This window comes from Triticum urartu, chromosome 7 (assembly GCF_003073215.2).
Source record: "Triticum urartu cultivar G1812 chromosome 7, Tu2.1, whole genome shotgun sequence".
NCBI lineage: Eukaryota > Viridiplantae > Streptophyta > Magnoliopsida > Poales > Poaceae > Triticum > Triticum urartu.
In genome coordinates, this window is record NC_053028.1 from 118,795,084 (window position 1) to 118,811,917 (window position 16,834).

The window sequence follows — 16,834 nt, forward strand, 5'->3', positions numbered from 1 at the left end:
ACATTGATGTGGCAGGTCTTCTGAACTATATATTATATTCATAAAAATCACTCAAGTTTCAGAGTAATTATTTTATAATAATACTGATTGTCATAATTGCAAAATCACATCGCAAATTGCAAATAATATGAATGTGTTATACTGAATAACCCTAAACGACTCTCATCTTAACAGTAACAGTTCATCCTTATGAATCATGACAAACAAGTCTCAAATTACAATATCTTATATTGTGCTGAAATAGGAGGTCTCAACTCTCAAACAAGTCTAAGAATTCAGTCCTTGCCTATGAATTCAGTCAAAGAATCCTATATCGAAATAAGAAGCCAATTAGCCAGATTAAAACCCTTCTACATATGTACTGTTTACAAGGAAAAATTCAAGATTTTTATTGCTAGACAGTGGAACTGCCCAAGATGTACCGAAGTCTGAATGTCTGAAGAACGACAGAAGAAAACGACGATACCGACACAGGATGTTCAGTCGGACAATCGCACGTGGCAGTGGCACGCCCGGCGCCTGGACTGTCGACGGTGCCGCCGCCCGCCCCTGCGTGTCACGGCGGCCGCCCGTCTGTGGTCCACCCCAGCCTGCCGCGGCCGCCGTGTGCCCTGCTTGCGAGATCGGAATTTTGGGAGGCGATGCGGCAGTTCTCTGCGTGCGTAGGACGGTCCTGATGGATCGCTCTGTATTTTCGTGCGAGCGATCAAGCCGACTAACCATTCTCATATTGGGCTGGGAGGAAGCAAACATAATGGGCCATCGGGTGGGGAGGGAGAAATCAGACTAGTTTTTTCGGGCTGAATGCGTGCGCCCATCAGACTTTCTCTTAGTTTTTCCTTTTTTCTCACACATGCACGTATTATACAGTATATATACCTAGTTTTTTCGCAAAAATAATGGGTATTCGACTGAATACCCATGAATTGAAGTGGGCCCGCCCCTGGTCTCACCCCATCCTGGACCCAAATTTGAGCTGGGTTTGCGTCCAAAGCGGACACAAGCGGACGCTTTCTGGGTCGTTCTCGTCCGGCAGTGTCCCTTGTGCATGTGACCCTGGCCCGCCTGTCATCCTCTCCCCTCTTCACTCACGTGGCCCACCATGCCCACCTACCATCCTCTCTCTCCATCTTTTCCTCCTCCCCATGCCGGTGCACACCACTTTGCTACGGCCGTGGGCGAGCGCTGCGCGCGCCGGAGCGCGGGTGCGGGAGAGTGGGGTGCGGCGCGGCTGCGAGCTGGGGGCGTGCGCCCAGGAGGCGTCGTGCGCGAGCGCGGCTGCGAGCTGGGGGCGGCGTGGGGTGCGACTGCGAGCTGGGGGCGTGCGCCCAGGAGGCGTCGTGCGCGAGCGCGGCGGCATGTCGACGGGCGACGGGGCGCGGCTGCGGGCGTGGAGAGGCGAGGCGGGGCGGGCCGGCGGCTGCGGGGGAGAGCAGCGAGCTCGCGCGGCTGCAGGCGCGGGCAAGCGCGCGGACAGGGGTGAGCGCGGCGGGCGGTGGCGAGCGCGCGTGTGGCGGCGGCGCGCGCGCGGCGGCCGGGGAGAGCGCGCGCGAGCGGGGGCGGCGAGCGCGGGCGGGGGCGGGGGCAAGCGCGCGCGCGGGGACGGCGAGCGCGCGTGCGGCGGCAGCCGGGGCGAGCGTGCGCGGGCGAGGGCGGCGAGCGCGCATGCGCGGCGGCGGCGGCAGGGCGGGGCGCGGCGAGGCGGGCTCGAGCGGCTGGGGCGAGGAGGCGGGGCACGGCCCGGCGGCGAGCGCGGCGGGCAGGGGCAGGGGACGCGGCGCGGGCGTGGCGTGGAGGCAGGGCGCGCGCCGGCCGGCATGCCACAGCGGGGAACGGGAGGAGCCAGAGTGCGAGCTGGCGGGCGGGTAAGGCGCGCGGCCGGCCGGCATGCCACAGCGGGGAACGGGAGGAGCCAGAGTGCGAGCTGGCGGGCGGGTAAGGCGCGCGGCCGAGACAGACAGTTTAGGGCTGGTTGGTGCGTTGGGCGCCTCCAACTATACCCGGACATGCATGTCTGTTTTGCCACTCATTGCCACCCCAAAACGGACAGATTTCGGATGAAACGGACGTCCATTTGGGGTCGTGCGGTGGAGTTGACCTTAAAGCATCTCCAACGGTCGCATGAAAATTTGGCGCCCAATAAAAGTTATAGCGCGCCACTTTAGCACTTTTAGTGCGCCGGGACCAACATCGCTTTTGTAGACGTCCAAAAATGCGCGCACAAAAAGCACACAGTGCAAATTGTAAAGCGCGCGCAATCCGGAGCCCAAAATATGCTGCGCGCGATAGCGTTTTTCAGCGCGCGCTCAAAAACTTTTAGCGCTACAGCATCTGCTGGAGCTGTGCGGCGCCCAAAAAAACGAAATTTTAGTGCGCGGAGCTCTTTTTGGGCGCCTGTTGGAGATGCTCTAAATTTTTGGTTTTGCTAATTTACAGTCTGCTGTTTTGTAATTCGCTGACGTTCGAATTTCTGTCCGTTTGATCTCGCGTCGAGATTCGCGCTCGGTCCTGCTCTTTTGTGCTGGTTTTCGGGTCGGTTTTGTTTATCGGGCGCGGTTTTCTCCCCGTTTTTCCTTGACCCGGCCGAACCGGTGGGCACTGTAGGTTTTTGTCCCTTTTGAATTTGGAGCGGGGTGTCGTTCCCCTTTCTCATTTGGATAAGGCAGAGGGAATGAGAGCTCGAGCGGCGGCGGAGGGCGGGGCGATTCCCCGTGTTCATGGCGATTTGGAGTTCATCCGCCCCAGGATTTTGACGGCATCCTCTTCGTTCTTGTCGCCCGCGGCTGCTCTGGTTCGTTGCCCTGTCTTTCTCGCAGTTTTGTGCTTGCTTTTCGTGGCCATGTAGTTCCAAATCTAGGTGATTTTTGGGTTCGCGGATCCACGGGATGTGTATGTTTCTGCCGTGGTGTTCTCAATGCCCGTGATGTGTGTGTGTTTTGTGCGCGTGTGAATTTTTGGTAGGAGCCTGCAGTGTGCTGCTCGTAGTCTCCATGTCCGAGGTGTGTGTGTTCCTGCAGATGTGGAGGAGCGCCCTCCTTAGGGTTCTAGTTGTTGATGTGTAGGTACGCATAGAAGCTAGTTTTCCTGCAGATGTTGTGGAGGTACGCGTAGGTGGTGTTAGTTTTCAGCTGCGGATCCCGTAGCTTGTGTCTGTAGGTCGAGTTGTGGCTATAGCGCCTGAATTTTGTGATGTTTGTGTTGTTTTTGTCCGCTGATGTTCATCCCGGTGGCTTACTGATCATCTCTATGTTTTTTTGTTCATTTTTGTTCTGCACTTTTTCCTGAATTTCATGCTTGTTTTTATGTATTTCCCCCATGATATGAGTGTAGATAATATCAAGGGTCTGCAGATTTATGTGCATGAAGTTCTGCTGTGCCCTTTTCTCACCCTTTTTTAGTTTGGCATATATGTTCACTGCATTTTGCATTTCGTCCTGTAGAGGGTCATTGCTACCTTATGCGTCATGCCGTGGTCTTGTGTTTTTCTTGTGGACGCACTTCAAATCTTGTGCCCCTCCCCAGTTTGGTTGTTGTTGTTGATGTGCATTTTTATGTGTCCTAGGGTTGATGTGGAAGTAGGCGAAGTGGTGGATCCTATAGCTCCTGTCTCCGAAGTCTGAGTTCTTGTTTGTAGCCACTGTAGGCTCTGAATTTTGGTCATCTTTGTAATGTTTTCTCTTCTCTTGATGTTGTCTAATGTTGTTGGTCATGTCAAGCTTTTATGTAGGCCGGGAATTGCTTGCTAATTTTTGATTGTTTACTTATAGGGAGGGCATGAATTTTGAGTTATTTTTCAGTGTATTTTTTGTGTCATCTTATTTTCAATGTTGACCGTTGGTTAATATATTCATTGTTGTTGTTTTTTAATATAATTCATGTCAGAGTTACAGTATATCCACTTGAATGTAATTACAGTGTAATTTGTCCAGAACTTGCAGTGTAGTAAACCTTTTTTGGCAGAGCTATTGATGTGCAGTACTTCATTGTAATGTTTTTCGCCTAGTGATGTTGCCTATTTATGTTGCTCATGTCATGCTTATCTCGCAGGCCGCGAATTTTGCCAAGTGAATTTTTGTTTTTGCGAGCTCTAGGTGTTTATTGACCCTTTTCTGTTCAATGAATGTTGGTCAAGGATCTTCAGGGTTATTTTTACACTGTAATTTATGTTTCAGTCTTACGGTGTCTTTTTACAGTATAATTCCGCTAGTCTTACAATGTAATTTCTGTTAGTTTTTTACATTGTAGTTGTGCTAGTGTAATTGCGCTAACTTTATAATGTAATTACAGTGTATTTTCCAGTGTAATTCTTTCAGTGTAATTATAGCTTGAGTTTTAATTGGATGCCTTTCACTGTTATTACTTACTTATCTTTTTGTTTTTCCTTTTTGTGATCCTTCCTTTTTATAGGTTTTAAATGGGCAAGCTACGGAAAGCTTGTCATTGGGATGTTCCTGTAGTAAGCATTTGTGCCTAATGATTTTGCAGAAGATGGTTCTTACCTTGTGTCTATGGTATTTTATTTATTTTGTGCTTCCTTTTATTTTAGTTTTATTGCCCCTCTTTTTTTTGGGTTGTCTTATTTAGTTTTAATGGTTTTTTATGCAGGAATTATCTGATGGCGACGGAGGGATTGACAAAGCTCTTCTGAAGTTCTATCTTAATCAAGTATGTTTTATTTTATCTAGGACTTTTCATCCTTGTTTGATTTTTTTCATTTTTTTCTTTTCTCTTAAGTGATAGTTGTGTTTTTCTTATTTTTTCAGAAAGTAAAATGCTTAAAGAGGAAATTATCATCTGCTTCAAGGAGGAATGTGGTTAGTTCCTATTTTACTATTATTTTCAGTAGTTTTTACTACTTCTGAAAGCAAAATGCTTGAAGTTCTATCTCAATGAATTATATTTTTTTAGTGTAAGTCCAATTCTCAGTAACTACATTTATTCAAATGTACTGCAATGTTTTTTTTGTACTAAGTAATAGTTATCTGAAGCAATTTTTGACTGGTTTGATATGTGTTCTCACTCATGTTGTTTTTTGTGATTTTCTAGTTTAAGTTCATTTATTTTAGTAGCCGTATTTTTCAATGTATTGCAATGTATTTTTTTGTACTAAGTAATAGTAATGCGTAGTAATTTATTTGAGTGGTTGATTTGGTGTTTCTCTTTTGTTGTTTTTGTAGAGGCAGAAACGCTCCAGTGATTACCCTATTTGTGCTACTTTCACTAGATATTCTGGGAAGTTCTTCTCTGGTGTTGTTGATGGTTTGTGTTCTAGGTATCGTGGTGTTGTCCAGAGATATGGCATGGGTTGTCTCTTAGAGTTTGCTAGGATCGAGGTGCTGCTCAGGTTAGTGAAGTGGCTTGCCAGTAGGTTCGATGTCCCTTCATCTGAATTCCAGCTCAAAAAGAAATTTATCCCAATGACCAAGTATGATATTCATGGCATCCTCGACCTTCCAGTAGATGGTGAGCCACTTGTGTGTGATCCTGAATCCGGTCGTGACTTTATCCTCTCTCACTTCAAGGTGACCAGTATTCCTCCCGTGTCCTTTGCAAACAAGCTAAAATCAACCGAAGTCGAGTTGCCTGATGAAGATGTCTTTATTTGTTTCATGATTGTTGCTTTCTCATCATTCCTTTGTCCCAACTCTAGCCTCAGTCCTAGCCCAAAGTACCTTCATATCTTTAGGGATTGTCCTTCTGTGCGTAACTATGATCTGTCGAAATTTGTTTATGAGTGGCTGTTGAGTTGCATAAAGAAGTTCAAGGATTCCACTAAAGTTGCTTCCAAAAGATCAGTGACGTTTGGCGGTTGTCACTACGCTTTTGCTGTAAGTGTTGTTATTGTTCTTCTTTTTCCTTTTTTCAAGTTTGATTTTGACATGTTATATTCATTTCAATCCTTTCATTTGCTCTTATTTTTTCTAGGTTTGTTACCTTGACCATCTCAATTTTGGTCTTCACTCTGTCCCTGATGTAAAGCCTCAGATCCTAGCATGGAGAGGCAACAAAGTTAAGCAATTTTCAGATCTTGATAGAAACAATAGCCGATCTTTTGGTAAGAGGCCTCTAAAGCAGTTGTGTCCTTCAGTTCATCCGCAGGTTTGTTTTTTCTGCTTGTTTGTACATTTGTTCTTTGTTTTTTACTTTCACTTTTTGTGGTTGTTGGTGTTATTCTGTATGTTCTGATGTCAACTTTATTTTTTTGTCGATGTAGCAGTCTAACGAGAAATCTTCAGCAAGCAAGGATGGTGATGTCCCCCTTTGCAACGCCAAACTTTTTGAAATGAATGTGCAGAAATCATTTGGTGCTCGTTTTGGGTTAGAGGTTAGCATAGTTCTGAGTATGCTCTTTTTTGCCTTTTTCTATTTTTCTTTTTGTTTAATCTTGTGGGTTTACTGAATTCCTTTTCTTTTTCAGGCTGCTCAGGTAGTTATAGACCTTGTTCAATCCAGGAACAAAGATAAGCCTAAGCTATTTGTAGAATGGTCAGAATCTCTTGTAATTGATGTCCTTGATTGCATAGCAAACTCAGCTTTGAATGTGAAATCTATTGCTACACCAAAATTTTCTCCAAGCGATGTTCAATCTCTGAACAACTTCTCTTTTGGTTAGTTCCTTCCTGGTGTTCTCTTTATCTTGTCTTTATTTCGTTTTTATGTAATTTTTTATTGTATGATTTGTTAGTTTTTTTGCTCATGTTAGTGTTATTTCTTTCTTCTTTTTTGAAGGCAATAAGTCTGTTTCTATTCACTCTTTCATTCCTAAAAGAAACATTGAAACTGTTGTCGAAAAGCCGTCTTCTCAAGTCCAACCCCCAATCCCCAATCTGAATGAACCTTCTACTTTTGCTGCTGGTGTTATTTTGGATGGAGATTTTCTCAATCCGGTAGTATTATCTAGTTCATCTCCAGTTCCTAAGGTGTGTGTTGAGGTATTTGTCCAGTAACAACAGCTTTATGTTTTGATTGCTTTGATGCATTTAGGCTAATATTTTTTGTTTTTTTTTGTTTGATAGAGTGTGGTGAATGAAGCTAATGCTGAAGGTGCAATTCCAATGGCTCCTCTATCTTGCACAAAAAGTGCTTTTGATGCTATAGGTCTGATCTTTCGCTTCTTTTTATTTTGCATTTTTTCTGTTATCCCATGGGTTTTTCTTTTAGATTTTTTCCTGTCGTTCATGTGTGCTTGTTTATTTTCCTTCTGTAGGTGTATCCCCGTCAACAATGCAGTGCCCAATCCCTGATGTTGGTTCTTCGCTAATGCAATCAGGTAATTGTTTGTTTAATTATTTCCAGGGGCATACTTTTCATTTTCTTTTTCTTTGTAGCTGACCCTCTTTTGTGTTTTTGTGTAGGTGGTCCTGAAAAGAACTGCGAGCCCAAGGTTGTTGTCAATGATTTTCAAAAACCAAGTTTTGCTGAATTCAGTCGCTCTCTTGGCGTTCAATCACATCCTGAAGATTCTATTGAACAACACAAAGTTAAAGATGGTGTCTCTTATGTTGGAGGATTGTCCCCTCTGGTTCCTACTCGTTTGACGCAGAGGTTCCGTGATGTGGTTAGCATCTCCCTTTTTGTTTGTCCTTTTATTCTTTTCTTGTTCATTCTTATTTTCCATGTTATTTTCAGTAGTGATTTTGTTTGTTTCATTGTTTTATATTCAGATAGATGATGTTGAGTGCTGTCAGTATAATGTCGAAAGATTCTTGAGTTCGATTGATCCTGCGAAAGATGAGGTAATTGTTTTTGAATTTTAATTCTTGTCTTCTCGTTTAGTAGATGGTTTTTATTTTTTACTTCTGATTTTCGGTTTGTTCCTTTTTTTTGCAGGATTGCATTGAAATGGTGAACCTGCCTCCTTCTGAAGTTTCAAAGTCAAATTTCTACTCAAGCCACCTTAATGATCAGGTATGGTGCTTTTCTTTGTGTTTTTTGTTTATTGATTCTTTTTACCTTGCTTTTTGCATTTTTAGTCTGCTCTTTTGGTCTCTGATTCTGAGTATAAACTATTGCATTGTGTGTGGCTGACTTAGAATGGTTGAGTTTTATACTCTAGTTTTAGCATCATTTGTTGATGACTGCTAGTGTTGACTGTAAATCACCAGAGTTTTACAATGTAATTCCCTATAGTTTTTCACTGAAATATATGGTTTGGGGGCTGTGTTTTTTTGCCTGACTTTACTATGTAATTATCCAGAGTACTACAGTGTAAGTTGTGTGTTTTTAGTACTGTAATTTGAGTATGCTGACGATGTAAATCTTCAGAGTTTTACACTGTAATTAAGTAGATATTTACACTGTAAGTTGTGTGTTTGAGTACTGTAATACTTACAGTGTAGATATTTACACTGTATTTTTTGCATGACTTACTATGTAATTATCCAGAGTTTTACAGTGTAAGTTGTGTGTTTTAGTACTGTAATTTGAGTATGGCTGATGATGTAATTCTTCAGAGTTTTACACTATAATTAAGTGGATTTTTACACTATAAGTTGTGTGTTTGAGTACTGTAAATTTAAGTAGTGCAATGTAATTCTTCAGGATTTTATATTGCAATTAAGTGGATTTATACACTGTATTTTTGTATGTCCGAGGGAATACAATGTATTTTTTTGATTTTTTGCACTGTAAATCAGCAGAATGTTTGTAATGTAATTTGTGTGTGTGAGTACTGTAATTTTTGGTAGGGCTTGCAGTGTAATTTTCTTGGAGTTTTGCACTGTAATTAACCATGCGGCTTACACTGTAATTGTGTAGAGTTTTACACTGTAATTTTTGTGAGCTTACACCGTAATTGAGTATAGTTTTTACACTGTAAATTTTGCGAGCTTACACCGTAATTGACTAGTTTTTACACTATTATGTGTGTGTGAGGACTGTAGTACGTGGTATGTATTACAGTGTTTTTTTTCTAGGGCTTACACTGTAAGTGAGCAGAGTTTTACACTGTAATTTTTGTGGGAGGGGACTATAATCCCCTATAGCTTTTCATTGTTTTTCTTCACCCTAGTTATGACAGTCTTTTAATTTGCATGGTTGAGGTCTCTAATTGCTATTGTGTCTTACATCTTGTAATTCACCAGAGTTTATTTTTTTACACTTTAATATATGTGGTTTGAGGTCTGTAAATGTTGCATGCCTTGTCTTTTGTTATCAGTTTTCTAGTTTGCACTTTAATATTCAACCATGTGTTTTTAATATATCGACTACTTGTTGCTTCTGCTTCATTTTTTTGCATAATGAGCGTGAAGAAGAAATGTGGGTTAGTTTTTTTTCTTCTGATTTTTGGTGTTTCCATGTGGAGAAATTGCGACAAATGGAGCGAATGGGATGTTGTACTTGTTTGTTAGGAATGTAGTGTCAAAGCTAATGCAATCACCACACAATCTAGTACACCACCAAGCCCAAATGAGTAGCAAAACCCAGGATTTTCTGATTGCTTCTTATTTAACATTTGAACTACTCCCATCATGTCAGATTTTTTGATGTCTCTGTTGGTAGTTGCAGCATAGTTTTAGTTAATGCCCGTCTTAATCTAATGCTTTTTCTTGCATGTTTTATCAATGTATGTTTTAGAAGGGAGTAGACGATGTTCAAATTGTGGGGACTTCCAGTTTTGTTGCTAGATGCAAAGACCTTTCAAGATCTACTGATGCTGCTTACAACAAGCTTAACAACTTCAACTTGACAGAACCTGAATCATCTAGTCATTACCCTAAGAATCAAAAAGTAATGACAATTTCTCTTCCTTTCTCCCCTTATGTTCATCTTTTTTATAATTTAGTCATCATGTTTCTTTTTGTTCTGATTCTTTTTTTTCCTTTCTGCTACTTTGTATGTTTTCAAGCTACTGCTAGTCCAGAAGTAGAGATATTGTCTTCTGGGAATGCCTCTAAAGAACTCTCTCCTGCTCAAGTTCCTAAAGCGGATGGCGCATCTTTCGTTTTTCCTAGTGGTTCATCTGGTGGTCATCAACCTCGCAGGATGGTTTTACCAGGTAGATATAACTCGGATCCTTATGTTCCTCAGGGTAACAAGTTCCCTGTTACTGCTAAAGAAAGGCGTCACCACCTAGCAATGGTGGAAATTGGGAGTCATGCAAGTTGGTGCAAGTACGTTTTTCTGGCCTTGTATATTTTTCCCTTTTTGAAATGCTTTTATCAAATGCTGATGTTTGAACTTGTTTTTAGACTGGTAGGGTTTGTAGCTATCATTTTAGCAGGTTCTATTTTTTTTACTTCCTTTTCCAATGTGTTTTAATTGTTACTTTGACTCTCTTTTTTTATCCTCAGGGTGAATATATTTTTTGATTCGGTTTTATTATATTTCTTTTGTAGATATGAAGCAATTCGATATGACCGAGCCTACTGTAGCCATCGCAATCTTGCAACTTTGAAGTCAAGAGAACATGTGGATAATTTCTTGATTTTGTGCGTTTGTCGTTATTTGTTCAAACAAGCTCACCCGTCAGTATCAAAGAAACATTTTTTTTCTTCTCTTATATTGGGGTATGTTGTATTATGTCATTCTTTTTCTTATTTTGTGGTATTTTTTATATAAGCATTTTTAAGCATGTTTGTGTCTTCCTTTTTGAATTTCTGGTATGTAGTTATAATTTCTTCTCTTTTTTCAGGAAACCATCCTGAGAGGTACTGATGTTGATATTGTAGGCAATGCTTTTACTGGTGCTAACAGTGCTTTCCCAATGTGGAGAAGTAATTTGGTTAGTTGTTTTATGCTTCATCTTTTTAGTACGCGTGTGTCCTTGCTGTATTTTGTCCTTTTAGTTATTTTTTATTTTTCTGTTGATGTCTAATTTTGTCTAGATTTGGTCTGCAGCTGTTCTTTCCCATTGGACAGGAGAAACACGGGTTCACCTTTGTTGTTTGCTTGAAGGAGAGGGCTTTTGCATTTCTTGATTCTCTGTACGGGGCAAAGGATCATTTTCATCTGGGAATTCGTGATAAATTGGTAATCAAAACTATTTTTTCCTTTAGTTATTCATGCCTTTTTTACTTCCCGATGTGTTGTTGTGCTGATGATTATTCCGTCTTTTGATATAGATTGAAAATTTCATAACAATCTGGGATCAGTATGTGACTCCTATCCTGCGTAAGCGCATTGACTTTGAGAATTTTGACATTGTGTACCCTACTCTTCCACAACAAAATAACTGGTATTTCTATATCTCCTTTTCCCTTTTGGCTGTCCCTTCTGTCCATTTTTCTTCTCAGGTTTCTTATTGTTTTGGTTTTCTTTCTTTTCAGGGATGATTGTGGTGTTTTCACTATCATGTATCTGAAGCACTGGACTCCTAGGACCCCAATTGGCAATATGTTTGGCGCAGCCGATGTTGACAACATAAGAATCAGATTGGCTAATGAGTTGTATTTCAGTGGATTCAACAGCGTCGACAAGACTTTTGTCACCCACTTCTTTGATGATGTGAGTTTTCTTTTTGTATGCTTCTCTTTTTGATTTTTGGTTTGATGTGTTTATTTCTTGTTGAACAATATTATAGTATGTTGTATTTTCTTTTGTACAGATCAAGGCTTAGGGTTCCTGGGAGATGCATTGCGGCATTGAGGGCTTTGGTTAAAACTAGGCATTCCGAGAAAGTATAGATAGTAGTACTGCTGGCAATGTTTTGTTTGTCAGTAGTGTGATTAAATACGATAAATTTGTACGCTTTTTGGTCTACATGTCATGTATGTGTATTTGGATGGCTGTTTGATCTTTAATGTCGTGAATTAGTGACTCTTTTTATAGAGTAGTTTGAGAAGGATGGTTTCATTATCCCATTTGTTTTATCTGTTTGTTTTTCGTTCCTTTGTGGTTGTTTGATTTCTTTTTATTTTACTGTATTATCAAGCATTGTTGCTTCAACGGCAGTTAGACGTTCTTGGGTAATCAAGGTTCATTTCCTCCTAACTCATTCTTTTTGTTTTGTTTTTTCCTTTTTAGGGTGTTTAGTATTTTTCTGAACATTTTTGTCTCTTTGTTGTTATTGCAGGGTTGGTTTAATTCTTTCTGAAGCCCCCCAATAATTAAACTGAGATTGTCAGTGTTTCAAGTTCAATATTTTTTCAGGTAAAAGAATGCTTGCTGGTTTTGTATTTTTTTCCTTTGTGTGTAATATTTGGGTGTGGCTTGTCATTGTACTAGCTAGTTTCTTTATATTTGCTATGTAATTTCGATGCTTAGTTACTGTATATTTTTTAGTAGTTTCATAGTGTAATGTACCGTGGATTTTTCTATGTTTATTCCCATGGATTTCATATAGGTTTTCCATTTCTTAGTCTTCTTTTTCCCTCAATGTAAGTTTAGAGGAATTGCACTGTAAATCGTTTTGGAGTTAATACTATGTAAGTTATGGGTTTTTATAGTGTAAGTTCATGTGCTTTTTACACTGTAAACCCCGGGAACTTACAGTGTTTTTGATAATCTGTAAGTTACAGTGTAAATCCCGGGAAGTTACAGTGTAAATCCTGGGAACTTGCAATGTAAGTTCATGCGTTTTTTACAGTGTGAGTTCAGTGTGAAAACATACTCTAAATCTTGGGTTTTATGGTGTATAAGTTATGGGTTTTTACACTGTAAATCCTGGAAAGTTTCATGTAAAATGCGTAATGTTTTTTTATGTAAATTCCATTGGCTTTTGCACTTGATTTACACTGTATTTTCAATGTATTTTAATAACCACTACAAGGTCAAGGGTTTTTACAGTGCAGTTATAGGGTACTAATGTTTTTGGTATTCACATTATAATTACCCCGGATTTTACAGTGGAACCATCTCTGAATTACAGTGTAATTTATTGTCCATGTCATTGTAATTATTTTTTATGAAGCATGCAAAGATTATGTAATCCCCAGATTTACAGTTTGATGTTGATATGTCTTGTAGGTGAAGAAACTCCACCCTAATTTGTTCTTTGTGGATCATCTCGTTGATTTTACGTCATCGTCTTTTGTTCTCTTTAATCTGTTTTGTCACATAATTATTTCATGGATGTTCTTCCTCCATGCTTTTTTTCAGGTACATTTCCCTTTCACACACGTTTCTGAAATGTACTATAAGCTTCTTTACATTTTTTGTTGAAAAATATGTATTGTAGTTTAATTCGTTCATAACAGATCGAAATTAGGTAGCAACGCTCCTCTCAATCATAGTAAAACAGTGATTTCGAAATTAGGTAGCAACACTGGTAACCATCATAGACCAACAATGAATTCAAAAATAGGTAGCAAACATTGCTTTCCATCATAGTACATTCCTTGTTCACTAGTAGTTTTTCCTATCACTTTTTTCCTCCTACTCATCTTTTCTTTCCTACCTTGTCCTCTTGTCTTTCTTATTTCCTCATGTTATGGTCAATTTGTTTACTTCACTTCTTCCGGAGGGTTCTGCTTCAGGGTTGTGTTGTGTCGTTGTGTTCTTGCCGTTGTCCCTCTGGCTACTTCTTTTGTTATCTCCGCCTGTATCCAATGAGTGGTATTAAATTCTATACTTGCAATGAAGTAGAGCTCATTTCAAATTTTTTTACTTACCTTTCTTGACATTCCTTGGGTTTGACTGCTTAGGTTGTTTGCCTTTAGGCTTGTTGTACACCTTGTCAAGGTTCGTGCAATTCTTTACTGTGTGTCTCTGTGATCCACAGTGTGAACATTTGTAGAACTTGCTTTGCTTTATTGCTTCACGAATAGTCAGCATCCTTGGTCTCCCCTTTGTCTTTGCTACATCTGGGTCTTGAATTGTGAATGATGATGTTGATCTTTCTCCCTCTCCTGCTGTTGGTACGAATGTAACTGTTCTTGTTGTTGCACTTTGCCCCTCATCCATTGTTTCTTCTTCGTCATCCATTTCCCGTAACCTTTTGTTTATCCTGTCTAATTCTCCCAACAGATACTCATATTTCCTCTTCTTCTTCGAAGCTATTGATGCCACATGCACCAATTTCCTTGCTAACACATTGTACCTTAGTGTGGAGTTCTCAGCTGCAACAGCTGGTGTCTTTGTAATATCAAGCTTGTAGTCATTCTTCCTCCATCTGTCAATGATGTATTTTTCTGGTATCTTCTCAATGTTGAGATGGATCATCACTCGAAGTATGTGCGAGCACAGGAGGCCATATTTTTGGAATGCACAACAGATGCAAGAGTATTCTTCTTCTTTTAGTCCAACTTGCACTAAGTACAACCTTTTCCAGAGTTCCTTTATAGGATAGTTTTCAGCTTGTGCCACAATGTAGTTTTTGTCCTTTTCTTGCTCAAAGACATGCAGCCTTGTTGTGTCTGAAATTTTAAACTGGAATTTCCTGAATATTCCAATGTTGTATAGCTCATGCGCCTGCCTTTCTATGCTGTATTTTGACCAAAATGCTTTCTGTGCAACTTTCTTGTTTCTACAAACATGGTCGCATTCTTCTTCCCTGTCATGCACAACATCAAGTATCCGGTCATACTCTCTCAAAAAGCTAGTAGCACTAAATTTTGCTCCAACCCCTTTTTTGAAAAGGGAATTCGTTCCTTCACTTCTCGCTGTAGTTTGTATGAATGGGAAGAATTTGTCCTTGAAATACACTGGGATGAGCTTTTTCCTATTTTCCCACATGTCATTGAAGTACTTGATGTGGTGAACTTTGTATTTTTCTATCATTTCTGGCCAGTGTGTTTCAAATTCTTCAACCGTTAAGGAGTTGTCCACAATGTCCTGGAAATCTTCGTAGAGTCCCTCATTAGCTTGGAAGCAGGGCCCGACTTTCTCCTTTGCCTTCTTCTTTATGTGGAAGAGGCAGCTCCTATGGGTAGCATTAGGAAAGACTTTTTCAATTGCTGCTTGCATTGCCTTGTCCTGGTCTGTAATGATCGATATAGGATGCTTTCCTCCCATAGCCATCAGGAATTGTTCAAACAACCAAGCAAATGTTTCTTTCGTCTCATTGACGATGAATGCACAAGCAAACAAGTATGTGTTGCCATGTGGGGATATCCCCACAAAGGGTGCAAACGGCAGGTTGTATCTGTTTGTTAGGAACGTAGTGTCAAAACTGATGCAATCACCACAAATGTCATACATCATTCTTGACCGCACATCTGTCCAGAATAAGCTTCTCACTTTATTTTCTCCATCAAGCTCAAACGAGTAGCAAAATCCAGGATTTTCTGCTTGCTTCTTGTTGAACATTTGCACTACTTCCATCATGTCAGAGTTTGCGATATCTCTGTTTACTGTCGCTGCATAGTTAGTGACATGCTTTTTTGTGTAGGGAAGATGAGCCATTCCTCCTCGCAAGTAAGCTAGGACAGCTACTATCCTTCTTGTTTCCAGGTTTGTGTGCTTCAAAACCCTTATCAAGCACTTTTCTTCATCTGACATGTACTTATGAGACCTGAAGAATCTACTATTTGGTGTTAATTCATGGTTGTGTTCTAGCTGTTGTCTTGTAATCTCCCATAACCCTCCTTTTTCTGATATGACCATCACGACTTTACAATCTGTTTTAGCAATGACTGTAGATTTTCTCATGGGCACTATGCAGTCCTTCTCCATTTCTTTTGTCTTGCCCCACTTGTTGCACTTCATAGTGATCCTTGTCACCTCATTGTTCCTTTTTTGCTTGTTGTTCTTGAGATTGCAACTGTAGCCACTGAAAAGCCTGCCACTTTTGAGTAGAAATTGAAATATTCCTGTCCTTCTTCCTTTGTTTTGAATTGCATGCCTAAATGCGGCTTGAAATTGCTAGTAGTGTTCATGAGATTCCCTTCTGATGCTGCATCTTGTTCATTTTGCAGGAACTTCTCAATGTCTTCTTCATCAAGGTATCCAGCGTCTCCATCTTGTGCAAGTGAGTCTTTTTGTTCCTCTCTATCTCTTTCTTCATCCCGGTCTGTGCTTGAGTTCGTGTTAACTTCTGCTCTAGTAGGATCAACATCTTCAGGCTCCTGCAACTTTTAGTGATATTGTTTTACTTTATTTTTGTTTGTAATGTTTCTGCTCATCATTTTGAGTTTTTGTGAATTTTTCTGGTGTGTACCTGTTGCAGGTTCATGTTGTTGAACAGGTTATTGTCCCAGGGATTGGATTCTCTCCGTTCATCTGCACTTGCTGCCATTTCATGATGCAAGTCTGCCTCCAGTGTCTGCAAAGTAAGTAACAATTTGTTAGTGTGCTTTCCCTTAGGCTTTTTTTCTTGTAGCAGGTGTTGTTTTGCTCACATTGTCATATCCTGTTGCAATGAAACTGTCATGTGATTTGCTCCTGGTGTTTTCGAAGATAGTTTCATTAATGTTCGTAGAGACATCTCCTGAATGTACCTGCAAGTTTCATCAGAAGTTGTAGTTTTTCAGAGTGATACTTGGTATTTTGATTTATAATAATATTTTTGTCAGAATGATACTTTGGTAAAAATTGCCTGTTTTTTACCTTGTATATAATGTCGGAATGAAGGAGTGCGGTGAAAGAAAAAGCTTCCCGCATGATGATTATGTTAGCTTTTATTCCTTTTATGCATTTTTAAATACATCTGCAAAGTGTTAGCTAGTTCATCTCACATTTAATATGAGTTCTTCCTGTGACATTCTCAATAGATCATCTTCAGTCACTGCCCTCGCTATGCTCCTATCCTGTTCACAATTGCAAAGTAGAATGTCAGTGTTAACATAATCTTGAGCAGCAAATCATGTTTTTTGTATTTTTTCTAAACCTCATGTATTTCTCACAGGGTACTTTTACAGTGTAAATTCTTGTGCACTTACATTGTAACCCCCTTTGTAATTCTAACAGGGTTGATTCAGTGTAGATTCTTTTGTGTTTTCAATGTAAATGTTCTAGG

General features: G+C 40.3%; 2 protein-coding genes across 2 annotated transcripts; both read left to right on the forward strand.

The window, feature by feature from the left end:
• The first annotated feature begins 2,680 nt into the window (after positions 1–2,680).
• Positions 2,681–10,310, forward strand: LOC125518520. The gene is made up of 16 exons (XM_048683340.1): positions 2,681–2,791; positions 4,408–4,511; positions 4,606–4,814; positions 5,273–5,828; positions 5,926–6,099; positions 6,215–6,325; positions 6,419–6,608; positions 6,730–6,920; positions 7,017–7,098; positions 7,208–7,270; positions 7,356–7,558; positions 7,665–7,736; positions 7,831–7,908; positions 10,030–10,112; positions 10,191–10,194; positions 10,293–10,310. Exons 3-16 carry the CDS (start codon positions 4,810–4,812, stop codon positions 10,308–10,310), a joined length of 1,830 nt encoding a protein of 609 aa, XP_048539297.1. The 5' UTR covers positions 2,681–2,791; positions 4,408–4,511; positions 4,606–4,809.
• A 111-nt stretch (positions 10,311–10,421) lies between these two features.
• Positions 10,422–11,796, forward strand: LOC125523150 (sentrin-specific protease 5-like). Its single transcript, XM_048688208.1, has 6 exons — positions 10,422–10,508; positions 10,634–10,723; positions 10,840–10,971; positions 11,064–11,176; positions 11,268–11,445; positions 11,546–11,796. Exons 2-6 carry the CDS (start codon positions 10,706–10,708, stop codon positions 11,555–11,557), a joined length of 453 nt encoding a protein of 150 aa, XP_048544165.1. The 5' UTR covers positions 10,422–10,508; positions 10,634–10,705; the 3' UTR covers positions 11,558–11,796.
• The last annotated feature ends 5,038 nt before the right edge of the window (positions 11,797–16,834 follow it).

Coding starts and splice junctions, on each gene's coding strand:
- LOC125518520 (XM_048683340.1), top strand. Junction 6,100..6,214: donor GTCCTTCAGTTCATCCGCAG/GTTTGTTTTTTC, acceptor TTGTCGATGTAG/CAGTCTAACGAGAAATCTTC. Junction 6,921..7,016: donor GTTCATCTCCAGTTCCTAAG/GTGTGTGTTGAG, acceptor TTTGTTTGATAG/AGTGTGGTGAATGAAGCTAA.
- LOC125523150 (XM_048688208.1), top strand. Junction 10,972..11,063: donor TGGGAATTCGTGATAAATTG/GTAATCAAAACT, acceptor CTTTTGATATAG/ATTGAAAATTTCATAACAAT. Junction 11,177..11,267: donor CTTCCACAACAAAATAACTG/GTATTTCTATAT, acceptor CTTTCTTTTCAG/GGATGATTGTGGTGTTTTCA.